Source organism: Melanotaenia boesemani, chromosome 1 (assembly GCF_017639745.1).
Source record: "Melanotaenia boesemani isolate fMelBoe1 chromosome 1, fMelBoe1.pri, whole genome shotgun sequence".
Lineage (NCBI taxonomy): Eukaryota > Metazoa > Chordata > Actinopteri > Atheriniformes > Melanotaeniidae > Melanotaenia > Melanotaenia boesemani.
In genome coordinates, this window is record NC_055682.1 from 40,421,576 (window position 1) to 40,447,522 (window position 25,947).

General features: G+C 42.7%; 2 protein-coding genes across 2 annotated transcripts in view; one reads left to right on the forward strand and one right to left on the reverse strand.

Annotated features, from left to right (window-relative positions):
* The first annotated feature begins 861 nt into the window (after positions 1-861).
* Positions 862-11,786, forward strand: LOC121643145 (toll interacting protein). The gene is made up of 6 exons (XM_041990411.1): positions 862-1,065; positions 2,481-2,630; positions 3,995-4,177; positions 9,507-9,659; positions 10,227-10,311; positions 10,893-11,786. Exons 1-6 carry the CDS (start codon positions 1,033-1,035, stop codon positions 11,114-11,116), a joined length of 828 nt encoding a protein of 275 aa, XP_041846345.1. The 5' UTR covers positions 862-1,032; the 3' UTR covers positions 11,117-11,786.
* A 639-nt stretch (positions 11,787-12,425) lies between these two features.
* The window catches only part of LOC121652658 (mucin-2-like), a 43,875-nt gene continuing 30,353 nt past the window's right edge, over positions 12,426-25,947 (reverse strand). The window contains exons 31-48 of the mRNA XM_042005577.1: positions 25,518-25,780; positions 23,884-24,058; positions 23,283-23,527; positions 22,378-22,561; positions 21,143-21,353; positions 20,285-20,457; positions 20,144-20,213; positions 19,852-19,970; positions 19,519-19,550; positions 19,267-19,435; positions 19,054-19,149; positions 16,495-16,535; positions 15,761-16,168; positions 14,470-14,571; positions 14,219-14,347; positions 14,102-14,141; positions 13,883-14,003; positions 12,426-12,704 (exon numbers count right to left, since the gene is read on the reverse strand). Coding sequence (XP_041861511.1) covers positions 12,503-12,704; positions 13,883-14,003; positions 14,102-14,141; positions 14,219-14,347; positions 14,470-14,571; positions 15,761-16,168; positions 16,495-16,535; positions 19,054-19,149; positions 19,267-19,435; positions 19,519-19,550; positions 19,852-19,970; positions 20,144-20,213; positions 20,285-20,457; positions 21,143-21,353; positions 22,378-22,561; positions 23,283-23,527; positions 23,884-24,058; positions 25,518-25,780 — 2,780 coding nt within the window. The 3' untranslated portion in view covers positions 12,426-12,502. The remainder of the gene's footprint in view (positions 12,705-13,882; positions 14,004-14,101; positions 14,142-14,218; positions 14,348-14,469; positions 14,572-15,760; positions 16,169-16,494; positions 16,536-19,053; positions 19,150-19,266; positions 19,436-19,518; positions 19,551-19,851; positions 19,971-20,143; positions 20,214-20,284; positions 20,458-21,142; positions 21,354-22,377; positions 22,562-23,282; positions 23,528-23,883; positions 24,059-25,517; positions 25,781-25,947) is intronic.

Genomic DNA, 25,947 nt, shown 5'->3' on the forward strand with positions numbered 1-25,947 from the left:
TCTTATATCGCACAAATGAGCAAAAAACAGCAAACAAATGCACAAAACAGAACGAGAACCAAACTCAAGAAAGCAGCATTAATGTCCTCAGTGCAGGTTGGCATTCAGAAAAATAAGATGCCTCATCTTGGATGGCTGATCCGGTTTCCCCCCTCTGTGAGTCAGGTTTGATGACAGAACGCACTCACATACTCTCCTCACGACTGTCTGCTGTCTCACTCACAGTGTACCACCGTCTAACCCGCCCCCCCACCTTTTGTTTCCACATAATGGAATGATCCTATGTCCTCACATGTGGGCCAATCCAAACAAAGCAGTGCCTGAACAGAGCTGGGCTGAGCACTGACAGCTAAAGGAAAAAAAAAACAAAACTGGGAGCCGGCTCCTCTGATTCACTACAAAGCATCGGCTCTCGGACCCGGCTCTTTTGCACATGGCACATCACTATGATGGAGATGATTTGTCATCCTGAGCCCAATGCTGCATTTGCTTTACCTGTAACCTGAACTTTAAATACATATCTACTGATTCTGTACAGATCCTCTCCTGTTTTTGTTCTTGGACTTCCAATAAAAAAGAAATCGACTATATTAACACTTAAAATAAAGATTTTAATAGCTAATTTCTTTGATTGAAAAGAAGCTAGAAGTCTCCACTTACAACAGCTTTATAGGTTTATTAACAAATAGACTCTCGATCATTTTACAGTCTGTTTTCTCATATGGGTATATGACATAGATTAGTTGAAAAACCATGGAAATAGTAGATCTCTGATCGAGTGGATGATTAAGAACTTCCTCCACCTGTGATTACATCCACACATCCTCCATCCTGAGGGGGGCGGTAAAGAGCTGTTTCCGCCTCCAGGCTGCCCGTCCTGGAATGAAGAAAGCAAGAAACATTTCCGGGGTCTTCAGTCCAAACTCTGGTCGTCGGTTGTTTTTAACAAACCACAGACGCTTGTTTTGGTTTACTTTGTTTGCTGCGAAGAAGATCTAAATATTCTGTTGGTCAGGATTCTGGAGAGGCGACATGGCGACCACCATCAGCACTCAGAGGGGACAGGTAACGGCTGTGGGACTGACAGACAGCTTCACGGAGCTGTTGCCACCAGTTTTCCGACAGTTTGATGAGTTATCTCATTAATAAACAACAAACACGTGTGTCCTCAGCTGCATTTTGATGGAAGATGTGGTGCAGACAGACTGAGAGGAGGTTGTGTAAGCTAGCTCAGGCTCGGGTTAAACTGATGTAAACAAACAGCGACACGCTAGCTCTGCAGCTGCTGTCAGAAAAGCGAAACAAATCCTCCTTCCTGACAGTAAAACATGTCTCAGCTAGTAATTCACACGGATTCACGGTAGTGAGGAGCTTCACTGAAGGCCTCATATGCGAGGGTTATTTATTTATTTGCATTCCTCGGCTTAAATAGGGCGTGACTCAACATGAAATCCTGAATTAAAAATCTACACAAATATCTGCAATACTGTCAGTAACTGGAGGCAGGAAAATAACCACAAAGAGATGATGCAGCCTACACACCAGAGAAGCAGGATGATCCTTAAAAACATACATTAGAAATGACAGTTAGAAACTTGGTTATCCAAAGGTAATCTCTTACATCATCCACTGTAATGTTGTGCAAGTTTATTCCTCTGTAAAAACACGATGACCTCTGGCACAACTCCTTTCCTGTTATCTGCTTTTCCAGTTGACACATTTAAGATTTCTCCTCAGTTTGTCTGAGGTTGTCCCAGCAGAGATGTAAGCAGAGGAGAGACTAGGACAGACATGAGGGGATGAAATGAAACTTCTAAACCAAAGTCAGCTAATCAGGACACACACAACTCATCTGGATTAAATCTCTCTGTGTCCGTGACTAATTTACTTTCAGTCCAGTTTAAAATGAAGGATTAAAGTTCCATGGCCTCATCGGACATTGCAGACGCCAAAAGCCACTTCTGCCACGGAAATGCTGATGTATCCTGTAGTTCAGGGACAGGCATCTCCGGTCAGTCCTGCAGGTTTAAGATGTTTCCTGCTCCAGCACATCTGATTCAGATTAAATGTATTTCCTCAACAACCTGCCCAAGCATGTTGACCCATTAATCTGATGCAGGTGTGCTAGAAACACCTGAAACCTGCGGGACAGCAGATGGACTTTGCCCATCCCAGCTGTAGTTCCTCCTTTCTGCTCTGTAAATGTCGCTGTCCTCCTCTCTGAGAGGTTGATTCTTTTTTTAAAGTGACATTAGACTGAAGGGTCCATAAATCCTTTTCTTCAGCCCCCTCCCCATTTATACAGTTAAATATTCTAAAATGAGAGTTTTGAACACATTTGTAAATAAAGTTCTTGTAAATTATGTTTTGGGGGGAAAAAAGAAAAAAGCAAATGTTGTTTGTTGTTTGAAACTTTCACTGTTGTGTGTGATTAAAACTTCTGAAACCATCTGTGTGTGTGTGTGTGTGTGTTTATTCAGGTGTACATCGGGGAGCTTCCCCAGGACTTTCTGCGAATCACTCCGACCCAGCAGCAACAGCAGGTCCAGCTGGACGCCCAGGCAGCCCGGCAGCTGCAGTACGGAGGCTCCATAGCAACCGTGGGCCGACTCAGCATCACTGTGGTCCAGGTACACACAGCTCAGGTCCACAGATCCTATGGCTGGGCTATAAAACAATAACAATATGTATTGTAAATGTAAGACTATTGCGATAGAACTCATTTGTCAGTTTTTTTTTGTTTTTTGTTTTTTTTTGATAGACATTAGAATAGCCAATCCGAATTAAGTAGCGCCGTACCGAACCAATCACTCTGGGAACAGAGCCACATCAAGTTAGGTTGACGTGTTACCTGCAGCACAAGTGAAGTAGCAAGCAGCACACGTTTTGGCTGCAGCAGTCGACTGGGCAACAGAGAAAATGAGTCTGGAGAAAAATTAACCGAGAACTTGGGTGACCAGGTTACTGAAAAGGACACAGATCAAAGTTCAAATGACGAAGGCACCAATAAACACTGTCAAAAATGACAGATTCAAGCAGCTAATTAAGGAAATTGACCCTCGTTACCAACTCGTAAACGCGTGAACATTTCTGTCAGACAGCACTTCCAAAGCTTTATTCAGAGTGACGAGAGAGTTGAGAAGGAGCTGCAAAGTCTGTCATACTTCGCTACCACATGGTCAAGTCGCACGTCGGAACAACACCTTAGCCTCACTTTTGTTTTTATTCTGTTTCATTTGTTTTTTTATTTTAAAACAAGCTATTTAAAAGAAAATATATAAGAAGAGATTGTAAGAATTTGCTTTTAGATTCTAGCTTATTCATCAGAATATCGACAAAAATGTTTATATGTCCATTTTATGTCTGTTCTTCTGGAAAACCTGATTTTTAGAATTAATATTTTGTTTTTAAATGGAGTTGATCAAGCAATTTAGTGGTCCGTTTTGTTCGTGTTCTCTTTTGAAAGTTGAAAGCTTTTGCCTTGACTTTTTGTTTAGTTTGTACTTTTTTTTTTTAAGTTATCTGAAACAGTTTTATCATGTTCCTTCGGTACATCCGTCATGTTTAACCTATGACAGAAAATAAATATTTAAACCAAAACAAGCTGATGATTTCATATCTCTTATGAGCAATGGAACAATTAAATTTGACAAATATAGTGATTAGATTTATATTGTGATATATATTGATATAGCCTGACATGAAAAACAATATCGTGATATGAAAAATGGCCCAGCTCTGAATCCCAGCCTGTAACAGTGTGACTGTTATAAACCAGTATGTACCAGTAGCAGCTTTATGTATAAAATGTCCTGAGTGATGTTTCTTCATACCAGTTCAGCGAATTTCTGTAGGTGTTTAAACGGGTTTGTGCTTCAGAGCAGTGTTCAAGTTCAGACCTTTACAGAAACCTTTAGTTTCCGAGTCTTCAGCTCATCTGGCCTCTTCTGAATTCTCCGTCTAACCAAAACATCCTGCTTCTTTCATTGTGAAGGCCAAACTGGCAAAGAACTACGGGATGACCCGGATGGATCCGTACTGTCGGATCCGACTGGGCTACGCTGTCTACGAGACACCGACGGCTCATAACGGAGCCAAGAACCCACGCTGGAACAAGGTGATCCAGTGCACGGTTCCTCCAGGGGTGGACTCCTTCTACCTGGAGATCTTTGATGAGGTGAGGAGTAGAGGTCTGAAAGTTTCTTGTGAGTTATGGAGTAAAACTCTTACATCTGGTCATGTTCTGACCTGAGCAGAAGAGTCTGCACCATGATGTTCAGCTGGCATAAATCTCCAAAGAAGAAGTTATGTGTTTCCAACCTTTTCCTGACATCCCTGTGAGAGGTGATCTGACTGCAGAAAGGGATGAAAGCACAAACTTCTGGGCCCACTTCAGATCGTTATCAAAGTTAAATTTGATCCACACAGTTTGTAGGATTTATTTCAGCTTTTTACGCCCTGACAGAACACCTGCAGCCCAGATGTAAACAAACCATCCAGGAATTAACCTGCTGTGTTAAAGTAAAGAGACAAGAGAAGAACTCCAGGTTTTACCAGCTGACAAAGACATTTCAGGGCTCCGGACTGCAACCAAACGGTCGCATTTTGTGAGACAGTGCGAGTGAATTTTTCATCTTCCCTACAATGGCGACCAAAACATTTGCCTGTCTTTTTCTTGTAGTAGTTATAAGTGAATTTATTTAGTCGCTAACAAACTTCTGCCCGCCTCTTCAGCCCAGTAGTTCAGTAAGGCGCAAATTAGCTGCTGGTTTGCCGACTCAAACCATGGATGTATTATAAGAACTGGATAACGGACTGAACAATGGCGGCACGCCGATTTTTCCCAGTGGCCACTCGTGGTACTGCAACAAAAAATCCCATGGGGCCCAAAAAGCATTTTTCCCATAGGCCACAATGGTAAAAGACACGGCTGTAAAACTGCTGACAGGACGTCTTCAGCTTTAAACACAGCTAATTACTAATCTTTCTATTCAATATTTTTAATTCATGGACATTTAATCCGTCAATTATTTTTCAAAAGGCCATAAAAGCCACAGAAAAGTCTCTATTTCTCCGGTGACGTCACGGCTGTGCACATGCACTGCCGAAGCGCGGTCATGCTGTGTCGGGAGCGAGGAGGACGGCTGTTGACTTCAATATGATGGGAAAGCTGTTCGTAAAAGTTAAGTTAAATTTCTTTTTTCTGATATCGAGTAACTTAATACATTTGTATTCTTAATGTTTGATATTACATGCATGATAGTTCCTGTTTTTAAACGTATTGTGACCTAAATCCTAATTAGCTCTAGGTTGTAGTTACGACCACCTGTTTAAACCACCTGATAGTGCGTTTTACTGGTTTATTTTATGTAAAGAGAGATTCAGCCCATGAATAGATCGGGGAAAGTGAGGGTGGCTTTTTTTTTTATTTGTTAATTTCTTATATTTTGGTTCACATTAGTTCACTTTTTGTTAAGTAGTTTAATCACACTGTTCACCCAGAGGGCAATAGAATTTTTTTTAATTAAAATATTTTGTCTTATGAGCTGCTATTCTATTTTCGTTAGTTCAAATAAAATATGAATAACAGTCTTGACGCATCGCTGTCAGTGATATTTTGTTATACATATACAGTTAAATATTTTGGGAGTGTTGAGCCATTTCATGACAGCGACACAATGTCGCCAAGTTAGGTAAAATAGCCTACAAAACCATTTTCAATCCCTAACGGAAATCACGATACATAAAATACATAACTACATAATAAATATAGAATGGTGATAACCCAAGTGGCCTAGTTTTCCTTAACATAGTCCTCAGTTTAAACAAAGTTTTTTTTTCTTTGTCAATTAAAAAACTGCAGCATTTAACAAAGTGGAATCCGGCAAAACACAAGAAAGGAACATTTTAAGAGACGCAATTGATAATCTTGGTGTCATCCAGGGAATAGCAGAAAAATAAAGAGAATATGCATGGGTAGCACAATGAAATAATGCATTAACAAGGACTTCTAACATTTATTACAAAAGACGTGCCTGAAATTATTCATGAATAAAGGTAGGAATTGTAAGTCATCGTGAAAATTTGACACGGGATTATACAAATATACAATATAGACTGACTTATATTGGGCTATTACGAATCCCATATAGAAATTCATCAGATTAAAACAAACCATCATTTTAACAATTACTACACAACTTTTTCCACGTATATTATATCATTACTTTACATCGAGGTCCGATCGTGTGCCGTAGAAAATCATCATCTGAGTTTGTACAGCTCTCATACTGCAGATTAATGTCGTGACCGCGCGTCGCTGGATCAGGTCACTGGGCTGCGCATTGCTCGTTCACAGTGACGTGAAGCATGATGGGAGGTGACACTACTGCGCATGCTCTATGGGCCCAATATGCGGAAGTAACCCGGAAGCCTGAGAACTTTTTCGGCGTATGCGCTGGGTGAGCAACTTCCATAGAAATGAATGGGCCGCCATTTTCAGTCCGTTATCCAGTTCCTATAATACATCCATGACTCAAACTAAGGTCGAATCCCAAATGGAACACTTGAGCACTCCTGCACTCACGGGCGCGCTCCCGCGAGGGGCTCGAGGGTTCAGTGGTATTCCAATTGGAATTGTGTGAGTGATCAAGGGATGATGGCGGACATTTTTGAGCCCTTTCTGCCCCCTTTCCATAAGTCAGCATCGATGCCAACTTTCGCTAAGGAATTACCCATAAATCACTGCGATGTCACGTGAAACACGGAGTTTACCGAGAGAAGCCGACGTGTGAAACATGTTCTTCAGTATTGTGGCGCTGGGTCGTTACCCAGCAACCCATGTGCATAAACATTAAACAGGTTAACCCTATATTTCTTCTTTAAGTTTTCCCATTTCTTTGCAGCCTGGCTGGGGGTCACAACCTTCTGCAGACCCATTTCTGCAATGATAACACTATACACATACGCACACAGACACAAATGCTGCTCATCAACACTGGTTTTCTTTTGTTTTCAGCCCATTTACTTTTATATGGATTACAAGAACTCAACACTTACTCAAATCCTTGTAAGGACGCGTTGCGGAAGCCCGTAAATAGCGCTTCATGTTTTATCCTGAGACAAATTAATTTTTTGGTTTGGTCTTCAGACCCTGTTGATGGAGATATTACGTTGTTATTAGCCACATTCTTTCAGACATTCATGACAATAAATCATGGCTGCAGTGTTTTATACTTACAGACAAATCGTCGCTGCAGCAACTTCTCTTCTGTCATTTTTTTTTTTTTTTTTAAAGAATTGTAATCCTCTCGTTTTGGCGTCTCTCTCCTTGCAGTGCAGGTCTCAAAGTGCTGTCCCAATCCTATTTAAAGCATTTCGAGCCCTTGTGGCCTGTCACCCTCGACTCCTCATGCAGGTGATGTCATTTAGTCATCAGGGGCTCAGGGCGAGTGCTCAAGTTTTCGGTTTGGGATTGGGGGTAACTTCAATACGAGAAAAGGAGACAAACACCAACGAAGAAGACGATGTGCACGTGAGCGGGGACGAACGACCACTGTGATTGGTTTATGTGTGGAAAGAGGCGTCGCTTTATTTAGCGAGTTTTCAGACCCCAGTTTTTTGTTTTTTCGTTGTTTTTTTAAGCGACTAGCGACAAATCCAGCGACTTTTTCTGGTATTGTTGGAGACTTTTGGAGACGGAGGAGAATGAAGGTAGTTTACTTCCCAATGAGGAGCGGTGCTGTGCAGACCCTCTCATACGAGGCTTGGTCTTCTTGCCGCACCTCATTTCAAAACTGGCTTACGTACAAAAACCGGCGTTCGCCAGTTATAGTCACCTTTCAGGATATATAAAACCCAAACTTAGCAGGAGAATGTCCCTACCTCCACGGCAACTCTGACCCTGCCGTACACTCAAAATCTGGAGAAACGGGAAACTGCATCACCAGCGGCACAGAATAAAACCAAATTATGTAAAATGTGAAATATTACCTTTTACACCACGTTATTTATTACACCTTTAATAAAGTGAATAAAGAGGCACGTTTGATATTGATACTCCAAAGTGTGCATGCTCACAAGAGAAACATGCTTGTTATTAATTAGAACCTCGACCACTAAAATATGTTCTGTCATTTTAATAAATACATTCACACTAATAAAGGTGACAGCCTGCTGCCAACATGTTCCAAAAAAATTAATAATTACAATTAAAATGACATGGTCGCCATGGAAACGTGCTCATCAGTCAGGCTACAATCAGGGTATTTCCCGACCTGTAGCTATATAGAAAACTGATGGTTGGATATAAAAAGGCTCCCCACTCGCAAAGACACACAACAGCTTATCTGGCACTGCGAGACTCCGGTGTGAGCTGATTTTCAGAGACCAGCAAGACTTGCTGAATGGCTCATAAACCAGTTCCAACCACCATATACTGTGCTCTGAGACCTCTGTGATGGTGTCGGACCTCTGTGATGGTGTCAAACCTCTGTGATGGTGTCGGACCTCTGTGATGGTGTCGGACCTCTGTGATGGTGTCAAACCTCTGTGATGGTGTCGGACCTCTGTGATGGTCTCGGACCTCTGTGATGGTCTCGGACCTCTGTGATGGTGTCGGACCTCTGTGATGGTGTCGGACCTCTGTGATGGTGTCGGACCTCTGTGATTCTTTGGGTCCGGCGTTACAGGAGGAACCGCGCCGTGCCAGTCCCTCTGTAAGTGTTAACACTGACAGGTCTGGGATATCACCGCCAACCTTCAGCCGTGTTATGCTAGACGTGTTAGCAGCATCGTTGGTTTGCCACAAGCTACAGTAACGTTCCTACACTGGAGAAGAACAGGTAAACAAAGCAGTGCAGTTTGCAGCAACGTCCAGTTTGCCTGATGAAATCGATGCTGTTGATGCACTAAAGCTGCATTAAGAACACAAAGTAAGAATGAAATTAAACAACAAAAAAAATTTAATCCCAGAGAAAATTGTGAATTAGAAATGAAATCTTTTAATTTTATTTTCTAAACATCCAAATCATACATGATTCAACACGTGGCTTTGTGGTTTTGTGGGATATTCATGATTTTCTTCTGCCCCGACTGCAGCACGTCTGCTGGAGATCAGTTAAAAGGGCTCAGCTGGATAGGTCTGCACCAGCTCACAGGGCCTGAATTTTTCATTCTGATTCTGAATGATGCATCTCCAAAGCTGATGTAAACTAATAAAACTATATTTAGTATTCACCTCAGATTAAGTCAGTAAAGGAGTCAGAGAAGCAGCTGGGTGAGACAGCAGGAAGATGAATAAGAATGAGATACGAGTCGTACGTGAGAAGTTCCTCACTAACCCGGTTAATGATGTACTGAGATCAGGTCAGCGGGGGTAGCATGACGTTAAAAAAAATAAAATAAAATCACCCGGAGTAGAAGTGAGATGAAGTCAATGTTTCTCGTTATTCTGTTACTCTGACTCTGTTTAGCTGATGTTTGCGTGTGTGCTTGTTGATGTGCAGAGAGCATTTTCCATGGATGACAGGATAGCGTGGACACACATCACCATTCCCGAGGGCCTGAGGGAGGGCAGCGTGGTGGACGAGTGGTTCAGCCTGAGTGGGAGGCAGGGAGACGACAAGGAAGGCATGATCAACCTGGTCATGTCCTTCGCTGTGAGTACATCCACACCACATCTGGTCCAGGTCCTCCAGCAGAACTCATAGTAGAGACAACAACAATGATGATGATGATGATGTTTTTACAACACAACTGTCAGATGTAGCCATGGAAACATGTTCAGTTAAGTTTCTTCTTTTATTTTCTAAATGTTGTTTTGTTCTATTCGTTCTCTTTTACTTTAATTCATCAACAAAACTTGTAGCTGTAGCCAACAAAACAGTCACTCTTCTCTCTCTGTATGTATATATAAATATATATATATATATATATATATATATATATATATATATATATATATATATATATATATATATATATATATTTACTGTCATGTATTAATTAAACAGAATTCTTTTCCATATTTTATTTTTCTTCTGTTTTGTTTTTTTTTCTTTCAGTTATTTTATTTTAGTAGATCAGCTGGTGAGGGTAGCCGCCAGATGTGATCAGAGGGATTCTTCATCTTCTTTGTAAACTCAGCTGCTGTCATGAAAGACTGTTCAGGTTGTTGTGGGTCAAACATTCTCATCTTCTTCACTGACTTCATGTCTTTGTCTCAGTCTTTGCCAGCAGCGATGATGAGTCAGCCCGTCGTCCTGATGCCGTCTGTTTACCAGGAAGGAGTAGGATATGTTCCCATCACAGGTCGGACACCAACACAGACACACCATATCATGTGTCCAGTGTGAAGCTGTCTCTTTCATCCACGCTGTGTCCTTCATCCACGCTGCGTCCTTCATCCACGCTGTGTCCTTCATCCACGCTCTGTCCTTCATCCACGCTGTGTCCTTCATCCACGCTCTGTCCTTCATCCACGCTCTGTCTCTTTCATCCACGCTCTGTCCTTCATCCACGCTCTGTCTCTTTCATCCACGCTCTGTCCTTCATCCACGCTCTGTCCTTCATCCACGCTCTGTCCTTCATCCACGCTCTGTCCTTCATCCACGCTCTGTCTCTTTCATCCACGCTCTGTCCTTCATCCACGCTCTGTCTCTTTCATCCACGCTCTGTCCTTCATCCACGCTCTGTCTCTTTCATCCACGCTCTGTCCTTCATCCACGCTCTGTCTCTTTCATCCACGCTCTGTCCTTCATCCACGCTCTGTCCTTCATCCACGCTCTGTCCTTCACCCACGCTCTGTCCTTCACCCACGCTCTGTCCTTCATCCACGCTCTGTCCTTCATCCACGCTCTGTCCTTCATCCATGCTTTGTCTTGTGCTTCTAGGAGTGCCTGGCGTGTACAACCAGGGCATGGTGCCGATGGCGGTGCCGCCAGCCATGCCGGCCGTCGGGAGTCAGGGACCGGCGTGCAGCGAGGAGGACCTGAAGGCTCTGCAGGACATGTTCCCCAACCTGGATACGGAAGTGGTCCGCACTGTGCTGGAGGCGCAGCAGGGCAACAAAGACGCTGCCATCAACTCTCTGCTGCAGATGGCAGAGGAGCTCTAACTGGGACTGGACATGCCAACACGCACACGCATGAAAATCATTTTAAAAGTCTTAACCCTCAGAGACTGCCCCCCCTCCACACACACATATACACACACACACAGAGAGAAGTGTAGCCCAGTCCCACCTCGGATGTGTTTCTTCTCCTTTTACTGACTCAGATGACATTCCTTCATCCTGGCCTTTTCTCTGAGTTTGAGTCAGAACTGGTTGGAAAACATATCAAGGTCAGACGTGTTCTGGGAAATGATGCAGATCTTAACAGGATCATTAACGGATTGAATTGGCAGCAGTCTGACTTTGAGTAAAATTTCCCTCAGATCTCAGTCATCCCATGGTTTGATTTGCACTTTTTAAACAAGTCCATCTTCCATTTTTATGTTGGTATTTGTTATTAGAGTATTTTGTATGTGTGTTCTTCTATTTTCAGCACATAGAACATCTGATCACTGAGGACGTATGAAGTTATATAAAATCTATAGAGGAGTGATGGAGAGGAAATGTTTCTCCTATTTATCCTTCACAGTGCTAAAGATATTTATTTTAATGTTTTGATGCAGCTCATCGTCAGCCACAGATCCAGGACGTGAAGTTGTGATGTTGTAAAGTTTCATCTTGTGGAGTCAGTGTGACGATGAACATGTCAATAAAGCTTTGGAGGCCAACAGCACTTCGAGTTGTCTGATCATTTCTGCATGTTGACATTTTTAAAAGCTTTTCTACTGTTTCTACTGTTTTTAGAAGGATTTGATCATTTTTAATTTATTTTTTCCCCCTCCAGTTTTTTCCTCATGGGGGTCCTCCTATGACTGCATGGTCGTTGCCATGGTGATTTTCATTTTCTGGGTGGTTGGGGTCCTGCACCGCAGCCCTATGGTTGTCGTGTGGACCAGGTCAGTCCTGATCTGGGCGGTCCCCGTGGTGACGACCTCTGTGGTCATTGGTGAGGCGGCTCCTAGGTTATTGTTTCCTCACCTGGTTCATCAGCACCAAGACACACCATTTGTTTGTTTAGAGAGGGGTCAAGGGGTGGGGTCTGTTTATGTGTGTGTGTGCTTTTTTTATAATGAACTTGTGTGTGTTATTCATTGTGTTTTTAAGATACAAACTCTGTTTTTATGTAAAACACTTTGTGCTGCTGTTATGCATGAAAAGTGCATTTTAAAGTTTGATCTGATGTGAGACAATTGTTGATGTAACCCTGAAATTCACTCCTCAAACATGCCCCCTCCACACCAAAATAACCAGCTACCAAATCCTACAAAGACCCAAGTTTGATTTTCAACATTCACAAAAACTCAGAGAAATGTTCATATTGCAGAAATATTTTAATTATAGAAGAAAGTTTAATGGCATGTTGTGACAGAGAGGATGCTGGGTAATAGCTCAACGTCTCCGGCGGCGTTGCTGCTTTGCCGTCGTCCCTCCTGCACACTCCTCCCTGCTGCAGCGGCACGCCTCCACCCAGGTGTAGCTGTGCTGCAGCTTGGAGCCGTCAGCACACGTCAGCTCCACCTGCTTCAGGCTGGTGGCGGCCTCACGGCAACACTCGCACTCATGCATCATTGTGTTGGCTGCTGCAGAGTATCTGCGCACACACACATGAAACTACATTGTAACACGTGTGGATATTTTTTACAAACCATATCTGACATCAGTACAAAAAAAGGTTTATTACACGTGAAGAACTATGTCACTGTGGCAGGAAAAGCCATTTCACTCTTAATCATCCTCTCAGATATTTTATAATACATACACCTCAATTCTAAAAATGTCAAGGTGCAGTGTAAAACATAAATAAAAATAGAATCCCATTAAGCCAAATTTTTTCTCAGTAGAAGATAAACAACATATCAAACGCTGAAACTGAGACATGTTACCATGTGACGGAAAATATGAGTCGATTGTGAATCTGACAGCAGCAATACGTCTGTAAAAAGTTGAACAACAACTGGAGGAGCATTTGACAACTAATTAGGTTAATGGGTTACAGGTCAGTAACATGACTCGGTGTAAAAAGAGCATTTCAGAGAGGCAAAGTCTCTCAGATGGAAAGATGGACAGAGGTTTACCAATCTGAGACAAACTGGATCTAAAATTGTGGAACAATTTTAAAAAAATGTTCCTCAACCTAAAATTGTGAAATCTACAGTGTAAAATATTATCAAAAGATTGAGAGATTCAAGAGGAATCTCTGTATGCATGGGACAACGCTGGATGCTGGTGATCTTCTGCATTCAAAGCAGACATGATTCTCTACTGGAAACCACTGCCTGTGAACACAGTTCACCCTGACATCCACAATTGCAGGTTAAAGCTCCATCATGCAAAGAAGAAGCCAGACGTAAACAGGATCCAGAACCAGCGCCGTCTTCTCTGGACCAAAGCTCATTTAAAATAGTCTGAGGCAAAGTGGAAACCTGGATGAAAATGTTAACTAGTGTCTGGAAAGCATGGACTAAAGAGGAGAGATAGCATCCAGCTTGTTATCAGTGGACAGGTGAAAAGCTGCATCTCTGATGGGATGGGGCTGCATTGGTGCCTATGGCGTGGGCAGCTTCCACATCCATGCTGAAAAGCACATGGATGGAGGATCATTCCTCTCTGAGCTGGATCAGAACTCTGGCAGTCTGGATGGCAGTCTTTCATTCTGACGTGCTTCCAGACAAACTGAGATTTTAGAGCTAAATGTGCTCTCAGTGTTGGTGCAGTGAAGGAGCCGCTGGCGACAATCAGCTTTTTAAGGAACTAAACCTGTGAACTTACATGGAGGAGCTCCGGCAGTGTCCAACACAGGATGTGACGTTAACCAGCCCACTGCTGATGCAGTTGTTCATCTCAATGACGATCTGCTCACTGTGGACCTCACAGGAACTCTTGACTTTACCTGAAACACATGACAGTTGTTACACACTGATGCACGACTCAACCTCTGCTGAACTTTCCGTGTTTCAAACATCGGTGGAGCAGCTTCCTGTGACGTACAGGTTTTACAGCAGCCAGCGGCATCGGTCATCTCGGTGCCCTGCGGAAGGAAGACATGTTAGAGATGAGCTGGAGACAGGAAGAGGAACATCAGCTCAAAAGGTCTGACACACTCACAGGTTCACAGTCCAACGGGTCAAAAGGAGGACAAGTGGTCCTAGTTTCTATGGTAACCATCTGTCCATTGATGCTGTCACAGGTGTAGTGTACACACTTGTCATCTGGAGGTGTGTAAGTCTCATTGACCTGGACAAAAACAGAAGCGCTTTGAACCGTCTGAAAGCCAGCAGACGATTTAATTCACCTCATTGTCAGAAGGGAAAATGTAAAAAGATGCTGCGTCGCTGCAGCTGAGGACACACTCTGACCTTAATGATGTGAGGGATGACGTTATCAGACGTGGTGAAGATACAGCTCTTCTGAACACAAGTCCCACAACACTCCTTTGTGCTTGGCTCATATTCAAAACCCTGAAGATGGAGAAAGAGTTTAAGCTCACAACAAGAAGAAATGCTTCACAGTCCAACATTTATCTGATTTTTCATTATCATGTCCACAGACAGGAACAGACCACATGATCTTCAGATTGTAGAGACCGAAATTTTATTTCGACTTCTGTTCGCTTTTAACTGGTAAAAGTCTCACAGAATCTTTTCAGGCATCTAAACATAGTTGTGTTTCAGACCCCAATAACATTAATATTCTCAATTAACAGGCAGAAATCTAGAAAATGGCTAGAAAAAAATATAAAAAACACTAAATAAAATTAAACAAAGCAGAAGACGGGTCAGCTCTGTTGCACCTGTAGGGACCTCATCCTCATTCTCTGACACCCAGCCTGACCAGAGGAGGTCTGGGCGTGATCCAGTAAAAGTCCAGACCTCATTCTGCCTGAGATGTTGTGGTTGGACCTTCAGAGACCTGCAGGAACCAAAGCTAAAAACCTCAATGAACTGAAGCAACGATGGAAAGAAAAGTGGAGCAAAATTCCTCTACAACTATGAGACTGATAACATCATCCAGGAAACAGGAACTTCCTGCAGCTGGAGGAGCTTCTAGAGCTGCTGGATCCTGGAGAAGAACCAGGTTTTATACACAGATTCTGACTTCTGTTCAGTAAAAAACAAGTCAGTCTGATCTGTTATGTTAATCATCTTGAATTTTAACACCTGGGGAGGAACAGATGATATTCATGTTCTGATGCATCAAACCTTTGAATCAGAGTGTTTTCATCTTTTTCAGGCTATTTTTTCTAATGAGCGGGCTTCGTAGACCAGCGTCTGCTGCTGAGGTCACATCATTCTGCTGCTGTTACAGTTTCCAGTGTCAGACTGTCGAGTTGCTGCACTGAAATGTACTGAGAGGACATCACACTCTGGTCCTGCCACTGAGAACAACCCAGGTTAACTCCATCAGAGTGAAGTAGCCCTGTAGATCAGTATTTCTCAATCCAGGTCCTCAGGACCCACTGCCCTGCATGTTTTAGAGGTAATCCCTAACTTTAACTTTAATGAACAGCTCGCTAACAAGCTTGCAAATAACTTGATGAGGCAGTTTATTAATCTGAATCAGGTGTGTTGGAATAGGAGCACATCCGAGACATGCAGGACGGGGGTCCTGAAGACCTGGATTGAAAAACACTGCGGTATGTGATCTTACCTCAGAGCACTTTGTGTTGCAGACCACAGGTTTGCAGGCAATGATGTTCAGCTTGGTGATGGGATCCATTTGGGGGCCACAGTAACACTCCTGGCAGGGTCCAACTATAGAAGAATCATCTAGCAACGTTACCAATGTCGCTTCTGTTGTTTCTGGTGACGTGATTGTTCTTGTTGGTTCTGATGTTGGTCCTGATGCTGGGGCAGATGTTGGTCCCGATGCTGGTCCTGATGTTGGTCCTGATACTGGGGCTGATGCTGGGGCAGATGTTGGTCCTGATGCTGGTCCTGATGTTGGTCCTGATACTGGGGCTGATGCTGGTCCTGATGCTGGGGCAGATGTTGGTCTTGATGCTGGGGCAGATGGTTTTTCTGAGGGTGTTTGGGGTGTTGGTATCTTTACACCAGGCTGCAGGATGATATATTGTGTTAAAATTCACACTTGAATGCATTTTGCTTCATGTCCACACTGAGCGAATATCAACCCACTCAGAGTTCTGCAGAATATTTCTGTAGTAGTAAAACTGCCATCAAAATACTACAAATGCAGCAGGTAAACGGTTAAACTTCAACTAACTGCTTCTGATATTTTCTTTTTCTGGTCTCAGACAAACAGGAAAAATCATTCTGAAAGTAATGAAAGAAAACAGCTGAACATGTTTTATAAATCGGGGAAACTCTCATACAGGTTACAGAGCTCACATGATCAGAAACTCAGATCATTTGTTTACTTGCCTGGAACTCGGTCATGTTGTAGACACACACACTTTTAGGAACTGCAGAGAGTGAAACACACAGAGATTCATTCAATTAATGTTTTACAGAAACGGTGGAAATCTGTGTGAAATGTGCTGAAGGGGATGAATAAATATACACATTTCCCCTAAAACATTAGAGTTTTGAAAAGGTTGTATGGCATTCATAATAATAATAATGAAATTTAATCATAGACACCTTTCAGGAAGTTCATTCTCAACATACAAATGATAAAAGAATTAATAAGGTATTTTTAAAAACTGTCAACATTGTCAAAGTGTAATAAAATAAAAGGTCATTGAGTTCCTGGATTAAAGGGAATATTCCTGTCTGAAAAGGTGAGTTTAAAGGTGGGATTTAAAGGGGCTGAGAGCATCTGAATGTTTTCTGTCCTGTGGCAGAAAGGTTAAAAGGTGGGGGTCCGAGTGGCTGAAGGCGAGCAGGTGGGTTGAATGGGGGAGGACCTGAAGAGTGAAGGAGCTTGGTGGAGGTTGATGATGGACTGGAAGGTGAGAGGAAGGTTTTTATAAATGATGTGGACTTTAATACGAAGCCGACAGGACGGATATAATGAACATAATAATAATAATAATAATAATAATAATAATAATAATAATAATAATATAAAAATACATATTAAATTAGATTACTAAAAATAATTTTATTAAATAAGAACAATAAAAACTTTTAGTTATATATTTCTTTAAAAATAAATATGATTTCCTCTGGATAGATTTAATTAATTAATTTCAACTTTTTCACAACTCAGGCTGGGGGGCAGGGGGGTTGGGGTCTTCCTACGCCCTCGTGTCCCGGGATGCGCTCGGGGCTGCGGGGGGTGGAGGTTCGGTGCCTGCCTGGAGTCCTGTGTGGGGTGCTGCTGGGCGCCATCTGCCCTCGGTGCCGCATCGGGGGGCTGGTGAGACCCCGGGGAGAATGTATGTGGTTGTGTGGGTGTGTGTATGTGGAGAGGGTCGGGTCTGGGGCCCACCAGGCCCTAGACTCCCTGGGGTGCCCCTGGTGGGGGCGGGGGGGGCGGTTGAATGGGTAAGGGTTGGGGTAAAGAGGGTTATTTTTTTGGGGGGGGGGGCTGCGGACATGTTCTTGTCCCTGGGGTGCCTAGCCTTGGTGTTGGCTTGGCGTGGCCCACGGTGGTTTTGCCTGGGGCGGTCGGGCCCCGTCGGGTTCCTGGGTGAGGCTCTCCTGGGGGGAATGGGTGGCCCTTGGGCCTGTGGGGCGCCTGCCCTCCGTGCGGCCCGCGCCGCAGCGCCCGGCGCCCGCTGGGCCTGCTCGCCATCGCCCTGGGCTGCCCGGTGCCCCTGCCCCGTCGCGCCGGGGGTTCCAGTCTGGGGACCCCTCTGCTCTGGTCCGGGTGGGTAGCTGCTCTGTCTGCTTTGGCTGTCCCGGGCTTGGTACTCTATGGATCTGCTTGGCCTTTGGGACCTCGGGCTCCCCCCGTCCCCCGCTGATGCTTCGGGGTGCGGCGTGATCGCGGCCCCCTTGCGGGTACACATTTCCTCCCTGTTGCATGGCCACACATGCATGTTAACACGTGCATGCTCACAAACGTGCTCGTCTCTCCATCCGCTTCTCACTAGATGTAGCTGATGTTTGTGTGTTGGTACGTTCATCTGCAGGTACGTTTGATGACTATTGTAATTTTTTATATTATCATCATTCTATCTTTCTTTCGGTATCATGTAGTACTGTGGTAGTTTATGTTGTTGTTTTTTTTTTGTGATATGTTCTGGGCAGCATAGACAACTGTTATTTCCACATTTTAATCCTGTCCTTTTCTCCCCCTTTTTTTTTTCTCTCTCTCTCTTCCTCTATCTCCCTGTCAGGTTCGGCACTGACATATAAGACTAAAGAAAATGAGATTACAATAAAAATAATAAAAATATCAAGGGCAGCCATGTATATAACATGTCTCCCTTGGTAGAGCAAATCTGTCAAGCAAAATATGGCACACAGACCACCGTTCTGTATGTTAGGATGCTGGACAGGACAGGGTAAAAAAAAAAAAAAAAAAAAAAAAAAAAATTTATTAATTTCAGATTACTTAAGGATCCAGTTGCAGTTTATGGATAGAGTGGGATGTTACCGCGGTAACGAGGGTTTGGACCTGGTCAGAAGCACTACTGGGTGTGAGAGATGGACCCAGACATGAGATATGACGTAGATCTAGGGTCCACAAAAGGTGGAAGTTGGTAGTTGCATTAAGAGGGTCCCAAAGGAAAATAGGGTGGGACCCGCTGATGCAGATGGAAGTAAAATGAGTTAATGTGGAGGTTGACTGAGGAGCAGGAAACTCAGGCTGGTTTGTCTTTGAGAGGGGGGATGTAGTGTTTGGGGAACAGGTAGAGCTGGATTTAATCCACGTAGAAATGGAAATGGACTATCTCCCCAATGATTTTTCCACCTTTTTATGAAACACTTTACATGTTTCTGCCAGAACTTTTCTGTCCCATCAAAAGCACACACACGGGTATGAAGTGTTTTGTTTTGTTTTTTTCTCCCTGCAGACCGGACACGTACCGCAGCTGTAGGACAGGCAGCAGGTCCCGTTGGCGACGCTGAGCCTGAAGCCCAGAGGGCAGCCGATGGGAGCTTCACACAGGTGGACGTTGCATTCTGTTGGAGGAACAAATCAGTCAAATCTGCCTCATTTAGTCTTTTACAGCAACAAAATAACAACATGCTGCTTCCATATTTGTATCAAGTTTGTGGCATGAAAACACCAGAACTGACCACAGGTCTGCGTCGTGCAGCAGCCGTCCGTCCGGCTGACCAGCTGCTGGCCCGGCTCGCTGCAGTCTGGGCTCGACACTGCTGGACACTGAACTGGCTGACACTGGATGCTCATCGAGTCCTCGTCACACTCGCAGGTGTTGCAGCCGCTTGTCCAGGTGTCACCCAGCTGTTGAGAGAAAGCAGCCGTTTACTAACACAGCTCACACTCTGTCAGCGTACCTGGAGGGGTGTGTCTGCCAGAGCGTTCACCTGTTTGGGTTGTCCATCGGGTCCAACACAACCTGGAATCATGTGGACAGAGAAGTGGCCACAGGTCAGGTTTTAGTTTCTTATTCAGCTGATCTCTGAGAATAGACTTCATCATTTATTATCTTTGTTGTCAGTTGTGGTTTTATTTATTGTTGCAGAGATGTCTATGAAGCATTTGTTTGCTTTAAAACGACATCAGAGGCTTAAAAATGGAACTAGTTTCCTCATATTGTTTAACAGTAAACAGAAGATGAAGAATTAGTCTTCAGTTCTCTATTTTCATTTCATCCACCCAAAGAAAGCTGGTGAAAGATTTCCGGTCCATGATCTTACCACAGGAGGCGACGCATGTGTCGTACACAGAGTTGAATAAAGTTGTGCCTGGAGGACAAAAACAACCTTCCATGGTGGATTTAGAAGATTTGATATCCGCCTGGAACTTCTTGTTGTACCTGGTGTGAGGAACAAAGTCGCTCATAATTACACAACTGTCACAAAAATAGAGTCTAAGAATGGAAACCGCCCTAATTTATGATACATTTCAATCAGACAAAAAACTCATCAACTTAAAAAAAATCCATTGACTCCACAAGCGCCATTAAACATGTCAGAACTAAAGAAGTACCTGTCATCGCATGTCGGCTCCACTGCGGGACCACAGGCCATGTACACTTTGTTGTTTGGACACTTGTGTTCTGTAAGATAGAAATGTGAGTATTTGCAGCTGAGCTCTGTGTAGATCTGTGTGACTAAGTGAGTAACTCACCACACAGCCCCTCAGTAGCATTCCTCCAGTCGATGCAGACCCCTGCATTGGAGCACTCGGTGGCGTAGGCCTCCAGGCTGGAGCAGGTCTCGCCACCACTGTTGCAAATGTCAGAAACACAGGACGCCACAAACGGAGCAGGAGGTACGACCGAGTGGCAGGCTGCAAATACACTGGAGGAGAAAAAGGATGAAACAGCTTTTATACACTAACACCGAAGCTCAGGACGTTTTTAGACAATGTTTCGTGGTCAGAATTTCAGCCCTTTTAGGATTAATCATTGTTCATGAGTGTGGAAATATCAAAAGCAGTGATATACAACACATACCAGCCAAAAATCGCACATTGTTTATGTTTTCTTTCTTTTTCTTTTTTGCAGTTTTTCACTGTATTCATGATCATTTATTGTGATTAAATCAGTCTCAAACTGCATCTGCAGAACAAAGTCTAATGTGGATGTTGTAGTTGTTGAGTAAACTTCCTTCACCCAGTACAGTCAGACTGGATTCATTTCAGTTTTTATCTCTGCTTATACAAGTTAGTAAGCTGTATGAGCCAGTGTGTGTGCATGTGTGTGTGTCAGTTCAGTACATTCCCTTAACAAACCATTTGACCGTAAACAGAGCAAATACTTCTGATTCATGGACATAATGTTTGTTCTTGGTAGTGAAAAGATGAGAAACTGGACTGAACCATTTCTGACTGGTTCTGGCCTTTAAACAGTTCCAGCTGCAGCACATGTTGCAATGACCGCCACCCTGTAATCTGAACTCCATCCTAATTCTTAAATAACCTGAAACAGCTCCTCGGGGTCTTAAACCTGAAGGAAAAAATGCGTTTGAACAGTTTGTGTGTTACCTGCTGGTCAGGAGATCACAGAGGACAGGTTTACAAGCAGGCTGTGTTGTTGAGGACTTTGGAGTGGTTCTGGCTACTGTAGTAGGTGGAGGGGTTGACGGGGTGATGCAGGGGGTACCTGGGGCCAGCCACTGTCCAGCAGAGTCTGAGCAGCTTTCCACCTGGCCGTTTGGAGAGCGGCAGTCGTTGGCCTGAGAGTTGTCACAGGTTCCTGTTTAGACAGAGGAAGCAGGTTTGTCTCCAAGAAGAACTTAAAGGGGTTTACTCAGAAAGCATCTGGTTTCCAGCATTCACCATCAGACATATGTGGGACATATTTACTTCACATGCTTTCTGAATGTTTTATAAAAACCTTTATAACCTCCTTTATAATCATATAAAACCACACAAATATACAAACAACAAGAAACTAGTTTAATTTATTCATTTATGCAGGCTCCGAATATCATCAACAGGTAGGTGCTGTATTAGAGTTAACATTACAGTATGCAACACATCCTACACATCTTTATAATCAAGCTGCTCAAAAACTGTTTATACCCTGAAGAGGAGATTTAGGCAAATTCCACATCACTAAAGGGTGGCTCTTTGTTTTACAAGTTAATCTTCACTTTTTTACATTAAATGATCACGTTAGTTGTAATAATCAGCTCAATACTTTATAGAATCTAGACCTAAAAAAATTTGTTTCATTTGTCCCCTTTTTCTTGTCAGTGCTCCTGCCTGGCCCCCCATCAAAATGTTTCTAGACCCGCCCCTGCAAAGCTGAAAACCCTGTCTACCACCAGCCAGCTACTGTGCTAGAGAAGGTCCTGCTAAAAACAATACTTTTGGGTAAATATGTGATGGTGTGAACCATGAACCGCTAGTTTCCTCCTTCTCAGCAGAACGATAAACACAACAAGAGAGAAAAGCTGATCAGCTGATCACTGACAGCCATCACGATTCGCGGAACAACATGAGAGGAGGAGGAGACGGAGAAAGCAACTGCTGCACAAACAGAGAAGACCAGAGATCCTCTAGAGCAGACACGTGTTTGTTGTGTTTATTCTCAAATCCATCGATAGACCCAGCAAGCTCATCTATTCCATCTCGCCTCTCCACGTCTTGCTGCCGTAACAGAAGAATGGCGGATGTATGGGGCTTGTCATGCTCTTTCCTCTGCATTGCATCCCATGAGTTTACTTAAAACGGCAAATGAGCAGTTATAAAGACCAAAGGTTGTTGAAACTCACCACACTGTCCCTCTGTGTTTCCTCCAAACATAGAGTAAGGAAGGTCGATGCTGAATGAGGAGCCTCTGTAGACGATCTTTGTGTTGATTTCCTCTATCACCACTGTAATCACCATATCTGTGCCGATGAGGATCAAGACAGTATTGCTAAAGGATGGATAGATTCGTTTCTGATTTACATACACCTGCGGGACAGAGAAAACACACATTAATAAGATTATTATTAATAATACTATTATTAATAATAGTACTATTATTTTGGTTGAAAGAATAATTAATGAGGAGAGATATGTTTCAGATTTATCTTTCTTTAGCTGAAAAAAATCAAGTATTGATTTCACAAAAGCACAGATTGAAGCTTTGCCTGAGTCCCCTGGTGAGACAGTGATATACAGCTAAGTGTAGTCAGCATAATTATGATGTGATATTTGGTTTGTTTCCATGAACTGAGCTAGCGGGAGCATGTTGATGAGGAACAATATGGGGCCCAACATGGAGCCCTGGGGAACTCCACATGTCATCTTTGTATGAGTAGATCTACTGTTACTAACTAATACAAAGTAGTTCCTGTTTTCTAAGTAGGATTCAAACTAGTTCAAAAGTGGACCGGAGATTCCCGCCCAATTTTCCAGTTGGTTTAACATTAAGTTCAGGTCGACAGTGTTAAAAGCAGCACTGAGACAAAATATAACCAGAAATTAACTTCTTGGAGGAGAAAATGAAAGTTTTGAGATGCGCCAGCAGTTTTTTTTATCAGTGGTGTGATCACTGCAGTTTTCAGGGTTTGTGGGTGACAAAAGGGAGGTGTTGACTGTTTGCAGAAGATCAGATAAAAAAAGCCATCTAAAGAAAGCTGTAGGGAGAACGTGAAGATTTCAGCTCTTGTATGATTTTCTCCATACTTACCACATTAGTTGCTGTTCCTGAAGTCTGCAGCTGAGTTAAAACCACTGAGGAGGACTGATATGTGACGGTGAGAGTCAGCGGACAGAACGTGCTGTCTGATGGATGACACTCATGGCTTTTTATTATAGTCAGGTTATATTTAGAAATAATCTCTCTGACCAGGTAATGAGAGCAGTTCTCATTGAAACTATATGGTTTTCCATCAAATGTAATGTAGTGGGATCCACTCCAGACATTGCATACACCTGCAGGATTACAAGAAGCATGGATGGACATGAAAAATTTTGGCAATACAAAATCATTGAGAACTGTAAAGTACATTTAGGTGACGTATATTTCAGGAAAAATATGAGCTGTTTTACAGATATACTCCAACCATGATGGTAGTACAGTTATTCTATAAAACACTTTCACTTCATGAAATATCTCTGCGATATCAGAGTTATACATGGAGCCATGTTGGTATTTCACATTTATTATAGTGTGGATGTTTATTGCAGAGTAGCACAAACATTCATATGACTGTGCTGTCACAAGATTCTCTGCTACATATAAAGACAAAGATTTTTAATGTTCTGGAAGGCTGGAATGTTCAGCTTACATTGACAGTCATAATGAAAGCAGCAGCCGTCATCATCATCATAGATCTTGACAGCTTGGCGTCCGTTGGTACAGATGGGTTGGCTCTCAGAAGGACAGGGAACTGGTGCCAATGTGACCTTTCCATTGGTGCAAGTAGCTGTGCTGCAGTTGCTAACCTTCCAGGATTCTCCGTTCTAAATGAAAGTCATGTGACAATTGTTTGCGTCAAAGAGTAAAGAATAATTTTACATTTTTCTCTAGTTGTGAGGTTTCTGTTTGGGGGAATGCAGTGGCCTTTTGGTTTGAGATGTAAAAGAATGGTGATTAAAAATGCTTATATACATCAGTAAGAATAATATATTGATTCCGTGGAAAATTTGTAAATGTTTGGTGATATCACAAATTCTGCCACAAAACCATATATACTGGATTTAGGATCCAGAGATCGATATGGGATGACACCACAGCTGATTTAACACAGCAATGTTGCCGCTCCCCAGACTGCTAACCCTTCCTGTTAGCAGCCTTAGTCTGTTTGTCTTTCTCCATGTCTTTGTAAATGTCTTCTAAATTTGGTAACTTAATCTGGTGTTTAGATTTTTTGTTCTGAATTAAATTTATTGTAATAATTGCATCTCTTTTCCTCACCCTCACAAGGCCTTGCCTTATGCCAGGCCACAGTTGTAAATAAGTATTTGTTCTTAATTCATCTTGTCTGGTTAAATAAAGGTTAAATAAAAAATAAAACAACAATCACTTCCATTCATATCACATCACAAAGAGCAACTAGAATATCAACATTTAACATCTTCTATAACAAAATCAGACTGAAACACATTCAGGATGTTGAGCTCTAAATGTCTACATGAAAAAGAAAACTGAAAGGATACATTTCCGATTGTAGAGGTTTAATCAGGATGTAGTGTAAACCTTAGGCACAGTCTGAAGCACCATTTTTGCACGTCCACAGAAATTATTTGAAATTGTGTTCAATATGCAATATATAAGTAACCAGTAGATGACAGTGTGGAGACCAGTTTGACCAGATAAAGCCACAGTCAGAAAGGCTTAAACATAATGTGTATGGTTTAGAGTCCTTACATATTATCTATGATACCACTGCTGTTGTTGTTCCTACTGTTATCTTAAAATTAACATGACAATAACGTCCTCTTTTGTCACCATGTTTAACTCAGACTAGCTGATGTAAGTTCTCTAATGCGCCCACTAGTGGAATCCACCAGTAACAAGTGTCTTATGCAACAATTAGGCTCACGTCTAACAAGTAAGTACATCTTTACTCTTCCTCCTGTTTAGAATCTCAAACCAACTTAGTTATATTAATCAGGTTAGTACAGGCCGACTTTATCAGAGTTACACACCACACATTGGATATCCACATTTTCCTCATCAGATTGCAAGCAGACATTTTGGTTGTTAGAACAACAAAAATCCACATGTTCTTTCTGAAGAACATCTTATGGATGATTACCGGATCCATGTTTGATTCATATTTTCAATTTAGATCAATGCTGTTGGATTGTTGATCTATGCATTGATGTGGATTTTTAGCTGTTATTCTTCAGCTGTGATGGTCAAAGTAGTGTTAGAGGTCTCAATGTGGAGCCGAAATCATGTTTTGTATGCGTGTACCTGTCTTGGTGGAGACACATCATTGCAGTCCAGGGTAGCTGTAGATGTTTCTGCCGTGGTGGAAGTGGAGGCAGTCTGAGGAGTTGTGCTTGAAATTGTGGCCTCTGTCATAGTGCTGAACACTGTGGTAGTGGACCTTGCAGTGGTAGTAGGACTCGGTGTTGTCGGGCATGAACGGGACTGTGTTTCTACTTTGCAAGATGAATTGCAATATGCAACGTAACACCACCCAAGACCATCAGTAACACTGTACAACAAGTCCCCTGTAATAAAGAGACCATTTAATAAAGTTTAATGCATCAAATTAAAATAAGGCTGTTCAACATTTTTAGTCAAATAAAGAGTAAGCTTGTAACATTATACGCAGGGTACACAAAAAGATAATTAGTACTCAGATAATCATGAAATATTGTAGGAAAAAGTATATTGA